The 15,380-nt window shown below is 57.4% G+C and overlaps 1 protein-coding gene across 3 annotated transcripts; it reads left to right on the plus strand.

The window, feature by feature from the left end:
• The first annotated feature begins 2,287 nt into the window (after positions 1–2,287).
• Positions 2,288–12,391, plus strand: SLC26A6 (solute carrier family 26 member 6). 3 transcript variants are annotated; one of them, XM_030811846.1, is made up of 21 exons: positions 2,288–2,417; positions 4,134–4,292; positions 4,379–4,518; positions 4,685–4,795; positions 5,372–5,523; positions 5,723–5,887; positions 5,966–6,118; positions 6,461–6,543; positions 6,627–6,774; positions 7,047–7,160; positions 7,252–7,329; positions 7,609–7,704; positions 7,788–7,894; positions 8,052–8,121; positions 9,045–9,137; positions 9,218–9,325; positions 9,751–9,843; positions 11,067–11,243; positions 11,434–11,488; positions 11,763–11,899; positions 12,118–12,391. In XM_030811846.1, the coding sequence occupies exons 1-21, from the start codon at positions 2,395–2,397 to the stop codon at positions 12,130–12,132; spliced, it is 2,277 nt and encodes a 758-aa protein (XP_030667706.1). In that variant the 5' UTR covers positions 2,288–2,394; the 3' UTR covers positions 12,133–12,391. The 3 variants fall into 3 exon arrangements, with proteins under 3 accessions (XP_030667706.1, XP_030667707.1, XP_030667708.1); XM_030811847.1 differs by lacking the exon at positions 9,045–9,137; XM_030811848.1 differs by lacking the exon at positions 7,047–7,160.
• Positions 12,392–15,380: the final 2,989 nt, after the last annotated feature.

Raw genomic sequence — 15,380 nt, forward strand, 5'->3', positions numbered from 1 at the left:
GGGTGGGACATATGCCTTCCTCCCCCTATTCCACCCCCAAGTTGATCTGAGTATCGTCAGGGGCCCAAAGTACAGAATTGTTCTTTGCTTTTTCTTGAATGCTCCAAAGGCCAAACTTCTGGGGCTGGGGGTTGGCCTTGGAAACAGGGGTCCTCTGACTTCCTCATGGGGGCTCGCTCATACCGCCCCTCCCGGTGGATGTGTGTATTTATTATGTGGAGTCCCTGCCACTTACTGCCTTATGACCTAGGACTGATGCTGTGGGGTGCTGGTGGAGCAGCTGATGTCGTGTTTACAGAGCAAGGCTTCCCTGTCTCCCACGGGGAGGGGCTTGGGCCTCTAGTCAGACATTCCTGCAGAGGGTCGGTGGAGGGGTCATTCACCTGCCCCTGCAGCAAGCAAAAGTTGTCTGTGGTGCCATTTGATTCCCTGACACTGCCCCCTGCTTGAATTGATTCTGAAGGGTAGGGTGGGAAGGTGAGCAAAGGGAGCAGAAACAAGGGAATTCAAGACCCAGAATGTAGGTGCCACTGCCTCCTATGTTTACAGGATCCTCCGTGGCCCTAGGCACCTGGGCTGCAGGAAGTGACTCCGTTCCACTCCTCCTTTATTCCCTTAAAAAGGGAAAAATGACTGTTACGACCCTGTTCACAAAACTCTTACTTTTGCTATTTTGTCTGCTGTCCAGAACGGAAGACTTTAAAATTTTGTTACTGTTTACAAGTCCAGATTCAAAAAATGTTTTTACTTTGTTTACAACTCAAAACTTTGAGTTTTACACTTTGTTTACAGTAGAGAATTTTTTTTCCTTTGTTTACAAGTGAAAGGTAGGGAAAGTGGGAGAGGGACTTGGAGGACCCACCTGTGAGGACCCTGACCTGGCCATCTTGAGGGGTTTTCTAACCCCCAGCTTTCCCGGGCCAAAGGTCAGCCTTGAGCCCCCTGTTTAACAGCAGACCCAGAAGACCTTGAGAGTAGGCATCCTCTAACCATTGGGAAGAGTGGCTCTGCAGGGTTGGGGGGTGGTCTGTGCAGACACCTCTTCACCCACCACCCCATGCATACTCTTGGGAAGCAGTTTCCTGGGAGATTAGAAATTCTACTTCCCTGACTGGAGCTAAATCCCACCAGCCAGGACCCAAACTGTCCTTACCCAGAAGGACCCCAGCTCTTGAAGGGCTGAGTGGCCTGCTGGGGGTGGGAGGGTGTCTTTGCCATGTCCTAGGTTTCGTAGATGCCCCTCTCTGGGGTTCCCCTCCTCCAGCCCAGCGGCCCTCTTTCCTGTCTGTGTAAATTGTTCCGTGAAGCCGCGCTCTGTTTTGGGAATAAACTTCTATAGAAAACAGTTGTTGCCTTTTCCTGTTGGGGACTGGGGAGGTAGGATGGCAGCTGTGAATGATTCAAGCCAGACTGACCTTTGGGAGGAATCTGAGCCCCTCCCAAGAATATCCAGCTATTTTTAGCCCATTTCATGGCAGATCTCTTTCACCTTGAAATCTAGCCCCTCACTTTGTGATTGGGTCCTGATGTTGGAGCACAGGTGCTGAGAATAAGGTGCTAAAGGAAACCTCCCCGCTGGTCAAGGCAACGGCAACAGGACTTCCTAATTCTTCAGGGTCTGCAGCCCTGACCCGCATTTTTTGCCCTCACCTGGGATGAAACCAACCTGAGGAACTGCTCTTGCAGTTCATGCCTTGCCCACCCAACAGCACTGACCCCCACCACTCTCCTCGGCGGACCGCGCAGTAACCTTCTGGGAGCTATGTCCGGGCTGTGCTTAGTGCAGCGGAGGGGATCCTCCAACCATTTCTGGCCTGGGTGGCCAGAGTTAAAGGGGAGGACTTGGGGACCGTCGGCTCCCGGTCTCGAAGACATGCATAGTCTCAGAAAGCCTGCGGGTGGCGCTCTCAGCTGGAGGCATGAGAGGCCCCACAGACCTGGATCCCCTACAAGTTAAGGCCGGGGTCACCGGCCAGTGGTTTCCCTTTCCCACTCCGTGAGTACCTTCCGCCGAGCCAGGACCTGGGATCAGCTCCAACCTACTCAGGGCCTGGGGGCGCGACTACGGCCAGCCCACCGCGGGTGCTTAGTTCCAGTTCTGCAGTCCCATCCAGCTCCGGGCAGAGGGCCGGGCGAGCAGCGAGAGGCCTCATAGGCAATGTCGTCGGGGAGGAAGCGGTTAAATCCTCCTTCTCCAGGCTCTCCCCGCCCGGCGCGCGCCACTTAGGCCGCGCCCCAGCGCGCTGATTGGCCCAAACCTCCCCGTCCTGCCCCGGGATTAGCCCCCGGGAGCGCGACGCTGGCCTCACCCGGTCGCGGCGGCGCCGCCTTCCGGAGCGCAGCGGCCTCTAGCCCGAGGAGCAGGAGCAGCCCGCGCCGGACAACTTGCGAGCCATGGGGCTGGCGGATGCGTCGGGGTGAGTTCAGCGCACAGCCCCGGTGGCCCCGCGCGAGCGCCTCTTTGGAGCAGGCATTCCCAGCTTGCGACGCCTCGGTTTACCTCTGCCGATTTTCTGCAGGCGGCTGCCCCTCTGCAGCAAGGAGTGGGGGCGGGAGCCGGCGCGACCCCAGTCCTTTGGGCTGTGCGGAAAGCCGCTGGTGTGACGCCTGAGGGCCATCCCGGGCCACAGGGAGACAGCTGCGTGCGGAGGAGCCCGGCCAGGAGATGTGCCGGCGGGGGTGCGTGGGGGCCGGGAGTCCCTGGCGGCGGCCCGCGGACTAGCTGCTTTCGGCTGGGTCCCGAGTCCACCCAGCTCCACTGACCCCGGAGTGAGCGCTCCGGCCTTTCTAGTCCCAGTTGCCCTCCTACAGGGAGGGGCAAGGATCAAGGCTCCGCCCTCCAGACGCGGGTCCCACGTTGTGGGGGGAGGGAGCCCTTTAAGAAGACCTGAGTGACTCACGTAGGAAAGGAGAGGGGGCTCTAAGATCTCCTTGAGATAGCGGTCCCAAGAGTCTCTGAGGATCTTCCTTGCACCCACTCCACACTCCTCCAACAGTACAGCCAGGTTAGAGGCCTTTCCCAGGTGAGTTCCTGTCCCTCAAATGGGATCCTCTCCCCAGGTCAGGGCTTTTCCTAGATCAGAACTTTCCTGACTGGTGAAAGCTTCCCCAACAGGCTAGAGTTTTCCCCCAGGTAAGATCCCTCTGTGAGATGTATTCCCAGGTGACAGCTTTTCCCCATTCCACGTAGGAGCCTCTCCCCAGGTCAGAGCTTCCCCTACGGGAGAGTATACCCCAGGTGAGAACCCTCTCCCTCTAGGTCTCTTCTCATGTGAGATCTTTCTCTGACTTCAAGTAGGTGCCTCTGGGCAGAGGGAAGATTCCCCCTATGTCAGAACTTGCCTGGCTGTTAAAGATTCCCTGGTAGGTCAGAGATCCCTCTAGGTGAGATTCCCCTTGAAAGCTTCTATTCCCAGGTGAGCTCTTTCCCCCACTTCAAGTGGGTACTTCCCTTTCCAGGCGGGAGCCTCTCCCTCTAGGTGAGAGATTGCCACTCCAAGAGCAAGCTCCTTCTCAGGTGAGAGCCAATCCTTGGCTTCCCCAGACCAGGCCTGAGCCGTCTACAACCTGGACCCTGGAGCTGGAGGCCCAGGGGCAAGCTTGGCCCCAACACTTTCCTTACCTTAGAGGGGAGGGTCTCATCTGAGGCCTGAGGCTTGGGAAAGGAGTTGCTTGAGGAGCTGGACCCCTGGTTTGCTGGGCCCCTTCCCTGAGTGTGCTCTCAGCCAGCAGTGGGCTCCCAGGGTAGCTGGAGGAGGACCTGGGGACTGGACAGGGATTGGCTAGGGGAGAGGGATTGGGTGGGGGAGGGAGCAGCCTGGGACCTGAACTGGTAGAACGCTCAGCACTGGGCAGCCACATCTCGGCTGGAGGTATAGATAGAGCTCATCCTGCAGTCCCTACTTGGGGGACTTTGTCCTAGAAAGAGGCTTTCTCACCAGCCAAAGTTCAGGCACTGCCCCTGTCTGAGTTTGGGCATGTGGCCCACAGATGCCAGCTGGGGGCTGGAATACTGTACCTTGATCTTAGGGCCCGGAAAAATCAAGTAGGTAACTCTCTGGTCCTAGGTGGAGGTGTAGGGGAGGTTGGGCCAGGGATGCCCTCACTGTATCTCTCTGGTCTTGCCACCCCAGACCAAGGGACACGCAGGCACTGCTGTCTGCAACGCAAGCAATGGAGCTGCGGAGGCGAGACTACCACATGGAACGGCCGCTGCTGAACCAGGAGCATTTGGAGGAGCTGGGGCGCTGGGGCTCAGCACCTAGGACCCGCCAGTGGCGGACCTGGTTGCAGTAAGGCCAAGATTGGGGCCTGGGGGTGCTGGCAGGGCCCAGGTAGCCCCTGTTCCTGACACCTACCCCTCATATCATGTCCCCAGGTGCTCCCATGCTCGGGCCCGTGCCCTTCTGCTCCAACACCTCCCGGTTTTGGTCTGGTTACCCCGGTATCCTGTGCGTGACTGGCTCCTGGGTGACCTGTTATCCGGCCTGAGTGTGGCCATCATGCAGCTTCCACAGGGTGAGCCACCTTCAGTGCGTCGGCCTGGAAACCCTGTGGTCTGTGATGCCCAAAACTGGGGCCGTGACCTCTACCTTGGAACTATGGCACCTGACCCAGGGCTGGGATTCCCTTATCGTTTCAAGATCTGCTCTCCAGGCCCGCACTGCTATCATTCTACCCCTAGGCTTGGCCTATGCCCTCCTGGCTGGATTGCCCCCCGTGTTTGGCCTCTATAGCTCCTTCTACCCCGTCTTCATCTACTTCCTGTTTGGCACTTCCCGGCACATCTCCGTGGGTAAGTGGAGGCAGGCCTAACCTTCCAGGAGGATGCCCACATCCATCATGGAGGGCAGGGTGAGGGGGCACTGAGCAGGGCAGGAGCGGCTGGGGAAGAGGGCAGCATTGGTGCTGCATCCCTGGGCTAGCCCACGAGTCATCCCCAGGCAGGACTAGACCCCTGACTGTAGGACCAGAGAGGCAGGTACCTCAAAGCCCTGGCTCCAGGAAGATGTGAGTGGGCGAGGCAGCCCAAGGGACCTGGAACTTGGCAGAGGCCTGAGCAGCCTGAGGCAAGCCCTGACCCCTTCCCTACTCCACAGAGAGCCTCTGTGTCCCTGGACCAGTAGACACAGGTGGGACAAGGTAGATGAGGCAGGGCCAGCATTTCTAGCCACGCTTAAGGGCCCGTGAGCTCAGGGTTCACTCCTGGCCTGGCCAAACCTGAACCTCCAGCACTATCCCTGTTCGTGCAGCCATAATCTGAGTACATTTGTCCAGAACTGGAAGTCTTCTGGCCTCTCTCTTAAGACCAGGGCTCCAGGGCAGGGCAGTGTCCTCTCCCCTTCACACCTGCCCCGTGCCGTCCTTACAGGGACCTTTGCTGTCATGTCTGTGATGGTGGGCAGTGTGACAGAATCCCTGGCCCCGCAGGCCTTGAACGACTCCATGATCAATGAGACAGCCAGAGACGCTGCCCGGGTACAGGTGGCCTCCACACTCAGTGTCTTGGTCGGCCTCTTCCAGGTGTGGAACAGTCAGGAGTATGTGCCCCCACCACCACTTCTGCTCCCGCCACTGCCCCGTCTGTATTCCCCTGAGTGTCTGACCATCGTCGTCCTCCTCTTGCCGTCCACTCGTCCCCCTCCCATCCCACTTGCCCTGCGCTCCTCATCAGCTACCCCAGGACCCCTGCCTCTCCTGACTGCCCCTGGCCGCCCCACAGGTGGGGCTGGGCCTGATCCACTTCGGCTTCGTGGTCACCTACCTGTCAGAGCCTCTTGTCCGAGGCTATACTACAGCTGCAGCTGTGCAGGTCTTCGTCTCACAGCTCAAGTATGTGTTTGGCCTCCATCTGAGCAGCCACTCTGGGCCACTGTCCCTCATCTATGTGAGTGAGGCTGGGGGGAGGGAGGGGTAGGTGTGCCCCATGGCCTTGAGCGCTGGCTGTGACCCAGCCTCTCCTCAGACAGTGCTGGAGGTCTGCTGGAAGCTGCCCCAGAGCAAGGTTGGCACCGTGGTCACTGCAGCTGTGGCTGGGGTGGTGCTCGTGGTGGTGAAGCTGTTGAATGACAAGCTGCAGCAGCAGCTGCCCATGCCGATACCCGGGGAGCTGCTCACGGTTCGAGGGCCAGGGAGTGGAGGGCAGGGGAGAAGGGCAGGTCAGCCTGGGTCCCTGCCACGTGGGCAGCCTCCTGTATTTGAGGGTCAGCTGGAGGGGGGCTGGGAGGGTTCTTGGGTATTGTGGGGGGCACAGCAGAAAGCCCCTATGTTGGTTTCTTCCTGCCCCTGACAGCAACTCCCCATAGCCAAAATGGTGTTGCCCGTCTCTCACCCTACATGACTTTTTCCCACCCCTGAAGAAGGTTTTGCCCAGTGTCTCCCTCCTCACCCCACAGTGGTTTACGTGTCCCCCTGACCATGATGCCAGCACCTGCCTCCCTGACTCTGTCCTCTCCCACAGCTCATCGGGGCCACAGGCATCTCCTATGGCATGGGTCTGAAGCACAGATTTGACGTAGATGTCGTGGGCAACATCCCTGCAGGGTGAGCTCTGGCCTCCATCAGGTCAGGGAGGGTTGGGCAGCCAGGCCAAGACCTTGCTTTGGCCTCACGGATGCCTCTCACAGGCTGGTGCCCCCAGCGGCCCCCAACACCCAGCTGTTCTCAAAGCTCGCGGGCAGCGCCTTCACCATTGCTGTGGTTGGGTTCGCCATTGCCATCTCGCTGGGGAAGATCTTCGCCCTGAGGCACGGCTACCGGGTGGACAGCAACCAGGTCTGGGTGATGCGGGATGTGTAGGAGGCATCCAAGTGTATGGAGGCACCAGCAACGGGTGGGGGAGGAACAGGTGGGACACGGGGAGACAGCAGATGTGCTGAGGCCACGTGGGGGACTGAGGGTGGGGGAGCAGGACATGTGGGACAGCATCCAGTCTCTGGGGGCCACTTGGTGGGGATGGAGATTGGGGATGCACAGGCCTAGATACAGTGGAACAGTGACCAGCCACTTCTAGGAAGTCTCCTCACACCCACACTGCCCCCCGTCAGGAGCTGGTGGCCCTGGGCCTCAGTAACCTCATCGGAGGCATCTTCCAGTGCTTTCCCGTGAGTTGCTCTATGTCTCGGAGCCTGGTACAGGAGAGCACCGGGGGCAACTCGCAGGTGGGCTTTGGGTGTGGGCATGGGTGTGGGCATGCAAACTGCTTTGCCTGGGGAAGGGGGTCTCGCCCCTGCTCACCCCCTCCCTGAACAGGTTGCTGGAGCCATCTCTTCCCTTTTCATCCTCCTCATCATTGTCAAACTTGGGGAACTCTTCCATGACCTGCCCAAGGTGAGCCCCCACCCAGACAGGCTTCAGGTCTTGGCCAGGCCAGGGCTCAAATCAGCCAGTCTAGGTTCAGGTGAGGGGTGGGGACACAAGGTTGGGTTCTGTTTTTCAAGGCTGAGATCTTCAAGGTGAGATTTGGAGACAAGGGTCAGGGGCTGGGTGGGGGTTTGTGTCTGAGGTTCTGCCTGAGTGCTTGGGCTTAGTCTGGCCTTTTCCTCGATGGGGAGGGTTGTCAGCATCGGGTGCCCTCAACGGCCCCTGGTGGCACTGTCCCCACCCCAGGCCGTCCTGGCAGCCATCATCATTGTGAACCTGAAGGGCATGCTGCGGCAGCTCAGCGATGTGCGCTCCCTCTGGAAGGCCAATCAGGCGGATCTGGTGAGTGCCCTGGGAGCCCAGGGCAGGGACTGGGCAGCCCCATGGCTCCTCGCCACCCTCCAACCGCTGCCCTCTGTTCTCAGCTTATCTGGCTGGTGACCTTCATGGCCACCATCCTGCTGAACCTGGACCTTGGCTTGGTGGCTGCAGTCATCTTCTCCCTGGTGCTCGTGGTGGTCCGGACACAGATGTGAGTCCACCATGTTGGTCCCCTCATTCCAGCTAGTGAGGGAGTGCCACAGGGCTCCCCGCAGCTTTCCCCACATCTCTGGGGACTTCAGGCTCCTTTGGACCCCTCTGTTATCCCCTTTTTCTGCCCCCTCTTTGTGTATTCTCTCTCTCCACAGGCCCCACTACTCTGTCCTGGGGCAGGTGCCAGACACGGATATTTACAGAGATGTGGCAGAGTACTCAGAGGTGAGTGGCAGGGGCTGAACGAGATGGCGTGGATGGGGAGACAGAGGAAGAATGAGCCTTTGTGGATTCGTTCCACACTTGGCCAGGGCACTGGGGGCTGAGGATACTTTGGCTTTGGTCTTTGGGATTTCAAGGGAGGAGTTTAGGTCTACGACCCCCTCTAGAGGTATGAAGGGACAGAGGGAGAGTGGACAGAGATGGGGCTGGGGCTGGGGAGGGGTCTGTCGTGGAGTCAACAGCACAGGCTCCACCTGCAGAGCAGCCGTGGGTCAGAGAGCCGGAGTGGCAGCTCCCTGGGGTGCCAGGATGGAAGGGAGGCATTTCCTGATCTGATCAGTGGGGTTACTAAGTCCTCAGTCATCCATTTATCTCCTGAGAGGTCTTGGGCCAAGTGCTAGGAACATAGGTGGGGGGCTCTGGAATAAAACAAGGCTGTTCCCTGCAACATGGGCACAGTGCAGTTAGGCAGTGCAGGGAGGAACTAAGGGGTCTGAGACATGGGAGAGGATGAGGGGGCAGCCCAGCCTTTTCCATGCATGCCTGGAGCCCAGCAGAGACCCGGGCTGTGACCTGAATGGGGTGGGAGCAGGGAAGGTCTGATTGGTATGACAGCCTAGGAGGACCTCTGGGTGCAGAAAACAGATCACAAGGCAGGGGTTGGAAACCCAAGAGAAAGATTAAGAGCCTGTGAAGCCTGCCTGGGTGGTAGCAGGAGAGGTGGGGAGGGAGAGGCACTGTGGGGGGATGGAGATGACACCGCCGGGCTTGTGGCCTAAGCCCCTGGGAGGGCCTGGACTGCAGCCTGGGGAGCAGAGGGCTGGGCGGTGGCAGGCACTGGGCACACTAGGGAAGGAAAGGCAGGAGAACAGGATGCAGCCAGGAGAGAGGAGATTCAGCCACCACCAGTTCTGCCTCATCCCCAGGCCAAGGAAGTCCTGGGGGTGAAGGTCTTCCGCTCCTCGGCCACCGTGTACTTTGCCAATGCTGAGTTCTACAGTGATGCGCTGAAGCAGAGGGTGAGACGGAGTCCCCAGGATGGGTGTCAGGCCCCAGCTCCCAGAGAGCTCACCAACCCTTCTCTGATGTTTGCCTCCAGTGCGGTGTGGATGTCGACTTCCTCATCTCCCAGAAGAAGAAACTGCTCAAGAAGCGGGAGCAGCTGAAGCTGAAGCAACTGCAGAAAGAGGAGAAGCTTCAGAAACAGGCAGGGCCCCTTTTGTCTGGTGACCCCTGTCTCCTGCCCCCTGCTCCCTGCCCCAGCCTTTCTCCTGGCCCTGGACTCCTCCCTCGTCCTCACTCCTCATCCCTTCTCCTTTCTCCCTCGTCCTCACTCCTCATCCCTTCTCCTTTCTCCCTCATGCTCCCAGGGACCCTGCCTCACTACCCTAGCAGGTCCAGGCTCTAGGCAGCATTTTCTCTCCCATCATCTGAACCAGTGACAGAACCGTCACAGTCCTCTTCCCTTTTACGGCTGTTCCAGGAGCTTCATCCTGGCTGCTGCAGGTCCCACAGCTTCTGGTCCTGGCCCACCTACCTGCCCAGCACCAGGGGGCATCACCAGGCCTATGTGACACGGCTGTCATGGCAGCCGGGATAGCTGTTTCCCATTCCCTGTCTTCCCTGGTGTAGGCTGCCTCCTCCAAGGGCACCTCAGTTTCCATTAATGTCAACACCAGCCTTGAAGACATGAGGAGCAACAACGTTGAGGACTGCAAGATGATGGTGAGACTAGAGGTGGGAAAGGAGGTGACAGCTGTGAGCTGCAGAGATGCAGGATCCACACGTCTCATGAGGAATGCCATGGACCCAGCAGCTGTGGGCTCGAGGGTGTTGTGCCGATGGCAGGAGGAGTGGAGGCTGGATCAGATATTCTTCAGGGAGAGTCATGATATGCCACGGAATCTAGGCTTAGATTCTCAGGCCTAGATGAAGACCTTGAATTTTTTTTTTTTTTTTTTTTTTTTTGAGACGGAGTCTCGCTCTGTCCCCCAGGCTGGAGTGCAGTGGCGCGATCTCGGCTCACTGCAAGCTCCACCTCCCAGGTTCACGCCATTCTCCTGCCTCAGCCTCCCGAGTAGCTGGGACTACAGGCGCCCGCCAACACGCCCGGCTAATTTTTTGTATTTTTAGTAGAGACGGGGTTTCACCGTGTTAGCCAGGATGGTCTCGGTCTCCTGACCTTGTGATCCGCCCGCCTCAGCCTCCCAAAGTGCTGGGATTACAGGCTTGAGCCACCACGCCCGGCCGGCGAAGACCTTGAATTGTAGATGCCACAAGACTCCCCCCAGAGTCTGCTCATGGGTAGAGGAAAGGGATTGGGTATATGGGAGAAAATCAAGGGGTCAAAGGCAGGCATGGTGGTGCGCGCCTATAGTCCCAGCCCTTCGGGAGGCTAAGGCGAGAAAATCATTTGAGCCCAGTAGCTCGGGGCTGCAGTGCGCTCTAATGGTGCCTGTGAATAACCACTGCATTCAGCCTGGGCAATGAAGCGAGACCCCATCTCTAAAAAAAAAAATTTAGGGGTCAAAGAGGATGCCAAACTTAATTAGAGACTCAGACAGGGCAGGGTGCCAAGGTGTCTGCGTGTGTTTCATGTGGATGCCTGTGTCTATTCTGGCCTGTTCCTGGGCCCCCTCCCCACTCGGCCCTGGCTGATGAGAATGGGACAGGGTCTCCCAGCACCGTCCCTTCTCGTGTCCCTGTGCAGCCTCGGCCCAGAGGGTAGCAGAGCAGTATATGCACGTCTGGGTGTGCCCTCCTGCGTGTCCCCACACATCTGTCATTCCTGTCTTTGCACACCTATGTGACTCCCCCATGTTTGTGTCCTTATGTGTCCCATGCATGCTCCCCATCTGACCTTGCATGTTCCCGCATGTCTGTGTGTGGCCAGTCCTGCCATCACCCTCTCATGGGTGGCCCTGGCAGCATGTCTGGATCCCCAGCAGATGAGCCCAGGAGATAAGATGGAAGATGCAACAGCCAATGGTCAAGAAGGCTCCAAGGCCCCAGATGGGTCCATACTGAAGGCCCTGGGCCTGCCTCAGCCAGACTTCCACAGCCTCATCCTGGACCTGGGTGCCCTCTCCTTTGTGGACACTGTGTGCCTCAAGAGCCTGAAGAATGTAAGGATGGGGGCAGGCCAAGGCCCCTCGAGCTTCCACACTGACCCTGTAATTTGCCCTGAGAGCACTCCTAGCCTCTGACTCCCCAAACCCTCAAAGCTCCTCCTCTAAACTCCCTCCCTAAGCCTGCCCGAGCCCCCCTCTAAGTCCCTGAGCCTCCCTCTGAGGCTGGCCCCCTTTTCCACTACAGATTTTCCATGACTTCCGGGAGATCGAGGTGGAGGTGTACATGGCGGCCTGCCACAGTGAGTAGGGTGGGAACAGCAGGAGGGACCTGGGAAAAGGGTAGGATACTTTTGGCCAAGGGGTTTTCCAAGTAGCACAAGGAAAAAGTCTTTCTCTGGAACTGGAGGTCAGAGGTGTCCTGGGAGACAGGAGTCCAGGGTTACAAGTGATGTGGATTCAGCTGTAGCCTCAGGGGTGGAGGTCAGGAGTGATGAGGTCAGGGCATTCTGTTGGCTCCCGGGAGTCGAGTTCCTGGAGGTTCTGAGAGTCGGGAGGCCTACTTCTTGCCCACAGGCCCTGTGGTCAGCCAGCTTGAGGCTGGGCACTTCTTCGATGCATCCATCACCAAGAAGCATCTCTTTGCCTCTGTCCACGATGCTGTCACCTTCGCCCTCCAACACCCGAGGCCTGTCCCCGACAGCCCTGTTTCGGTGAGCCGACCTCTGGCCTGCCGAGCTCTTTTTTGTTAATCTATTGCTTGTCCCCACCCTGGCCCCAGCTCCAGGGAGTCTTTCCTGGTGGCCATGGCTCTGTCCCCAGTGGGCCCAGTGCTTTCCCCGCTGTCTTTGGATAAAGCTGTTCCTAGGGGTGGGGGTTGGTCTGTGTCCTTTGGAAACTGACTGGAGCCTCCCCTCCTCTGCCCGCTCAGGTCACCAGACTCTGAACATGCTGCATCCTGCCCAAGACTGCACCTCTGGAGGTGCAGGGCACCCTTGAGAAGCCCCTCACCCCTAGGCTGCCTCCAGGTGCTACCCAGGAGTCCCCTCCATGTACACACACACAACTCAGGGAAGGAGGTCCTGGGACTCCAAGTTCAGTGCTCCAGGTCTGGGACAGGGCCTGCAGTCAGGCTGGCAGTGGCGGGGTATGGGGAGGGAACTGGTACATATTTTAGCCTCAGGAATAAAGATTTGTCTGCTCAACTCCAGGCTCTGCTGTGGCTTGGTGGGGCCCTGGTGGTGGGTGGTCCACGGTCGTGGCTGCTGACCCTTCCTGTACCCTGAAGGTGAGAGGGGGCAGAAGGTGTAGGAAAGACTTGGGTGGTCAGGGTACAGGGCAGGGGAGCTGTGGAGGCATCCCCTGTTAAGGTCTCTCCCCAGCCATGCATAGCCCTCTCTCCCTATCTCCTCAGCTGTGAAATAGTTGGAACCAGAGCTGCTTCTAAGGAATAATTCGCTCTCAGGAATACCCGATAAGGTACAGGGCAGCGTGGGTGCCAATGGGCAGTCCCTGGAGGATACAGAGTGAACACCTAGGAGCAGCTGTTCCCCCGCACTGCTGCTCTATGCTTAAGAATAAGCATGACCGGGCACAGTGGTTCACACCTGTAATCCCAGCACTTTGGGAAGCAGAGGCAGGTGGATCACTTGACGCCAGGAGTTGGAGAACATCCTGGCCAACATGGTGAAATCCCGCCTCTACTAAAAATACAAAAGTTAGTTGGGCGTGGTGATGCATGCCTGTACTCCCAGCTACTTGGGAAGCTGAGGCATGAGAATCGCTTGAACTTGGGAGGCAGAGGTTGCAGTGAGCCGAGATCATGCCACTGCATGGGTGACAGATCACCTGGGCATGGTAGAACACTGTCAGCCAAGGAGCGTGTGTTGATTTCTGCCATTAAATGCCGACATCTGGGCATGTGACCCAGCAGGCACTGGGGCGTTGGGCCAGCTGACAGTGATGGCAGGGGAGGGACCGGGTCTTAGGATCTGTCTGGGCCTCAGTGTGCTGTTCATCGGTAGAGCGTGAGTGGCCACAGTTCTTGCTTCAGGGGTTGCTCAGTGAATATTAAATGAGTAGATGCCGGGCCTATAATCCCAGCACTTTGGGAGGCCCAAGGCAGGTGAAACCCCGTCTCTACTAAAAATACAAAAATGAGCTGGGCATGGTGCTGGACGCCTGTAATCCCAGCTACTGGGAAGGCTGAGGTGGGAGGATCGATTGAACCCAAGAGGCAGAGGTTGCAGTGAGCTGAAATCATGCTGGAGGGAGCTGCACTCCAGCTTGTGTGACAGAGCAAGACCCTGTCTCAAAAATAAATAAATGAGGGAATGCCAGGAAATGCTTAAACAATGCTGGGCTCAGGTCCTCTGCTCCAAACATGTGAGCGCTGCTGTTCATCAGGTGCTGAGCAGGTGCCAGGCTCTGTGCTGGGGTCTGGGCACCATCCTGAGCATGGACAGAGGCCACCCTGCCCTTCAAATCACAGAGGCACCCTTGCCTGGCTCTGTTTTATCATGGTCTGTGTTGGTGCCTGGCACCATCACCCCCCGCCCAACTCATGGCCTAGAAGTTCAGCCCCAGGAAATAAGAGATTTTATTTACTCTGTCACACCACGTCCTAGCATCAGAAATGGTGCCTGGCAGCTGCTCAGTAAATACTGTTTGAATGAAGCTTATGTGTTGGAGAGGGCAGTAGACCTCAAACAGGAAATTGCAGGTAGTTAGAAATGCTTTGAAGAAAATAAAGCAGGGTCACGTGGTAGAAGAGGTCATATGTTACCCAAGATGCTCATGGGAGGGGGACTCAGCAGGTGACCCTGGAACTGAAACTCTAGCCATAAGAAGGTGAGTTTCTAGGCCTGGGGAGCTGTGGTCCTGGCACTGGGAGCAGTGGGGGTGTTGAGGCAGGCCTGTGGGAGGCAGGGGCAGCATGAGCTGAGGTGAGAGGGTGGGGGGACCTCACAGTCCAGGGGGAACCTTCGGGCTTTGTTCTGACAGCGGGGGAGCTGCCTGTGGATTTTGATCCCACATCTTTGAGCACTCACCCAACTGCGATGTGGACTGTGGGAATGAGGCTGGGTGTGGGGCACCTGTGAGTTTGGTCACCCTAGAGAGGTGATGCCCCTGGTGGAAAGCAAAAGGTTTTAGGGGCCGTGTGGATTTTTTTTTTTCTTTTTAAATCGGCTCTTGCTCTGTTCCCCGGGCTGGAGTGCGGCGCTGTGATCACCACTCACTACAGCATTGACCTCCTGGGCTCAAGCGATCTTCCTGCCTCAGCCTCCTAAGTAGCTGGGACTACAAGCACACGCCACCACACCCAGCTAGTTCCCCCACCTCCCCCAACCCAAGACAGAGTCTTGCTCTGTCGCCCAGGCTGGAGTGCAATGGTACGATCTTGGCTCACTGCAACCTCCACCTCCCGGGTTCAAGTGATTCTCCCAGCTCAGCCTCCTGAATAGCTGGGATTATAGGCACCCACCATCATGCCCAGCTAATTTTTGTATTTTTGTAGAGAAACAAAAAGTTTCACCATGTTGGCTGGTCTTGAACTCCTGACCTCAAGTGATCCTCCTGCCTTGGCCTCCCAAAGTGTTGGGATTACAGGCGTGAGCCACGGCACCCAGCCCCAGCTAGTTTTTGTTTGTTTGTTTATGTGTTTTGTTTATGTTTGTTTGTTTTATGTTTATGTCTAACGTAAAATACAAAAATGAGCTGGGCATGGTGCTGGACGATTGGGTTCAATCCATCCTCCCACCTCAGCCTTCCCAGTAGCTGGGATTACAGGCGTCCAGCACCATGCCCAGCTCATTTTTGTATTTTATGTTAGACATAAACATAAAACAAACAAACATAAACAAAACAAACAAACATAAACAAACAAAAACTAGCTGGGGCTGCTGTCTGTTTGTCGCCCAGGCCAGAGTGCAGTGGCATGATCTCAGCTCACTGCAACCTCTGCCTCCCGGGTTTAAGTGATTCTCCTGCCTCAGCTTCCCGAGTAGCTGGGACTACAGGGGTGTGCCAGCATGCCCAGCTAATTTTTTTTTTTTGTATTTTTAGTAGAGACGGGGTTTTACCATGTTAGCCAGGATAGTCTCGATTTCCTGACGTCGTGATCCAACCACCTCAGCTTCCTGAAGTGCTGGGATTACAAGCGTAAGCCACCACAGCCAGCCTTTTTTTTTTTTT

The sequence above is a fragment of the Nomascus leucogenys genome, chromosome 4, assembly GCF_006542625.1.
Source record: "Nomascus leucogenys isolate Asia chromosome 4, Asia_NLE_v1, whole genome shotgun sequence".
Lineage (NCBI taxonomy): Eukaryota > Metazoa > Chordata > Mammalia > Primates > Hylobatidae > Nomascus > Nomascus leucogenys.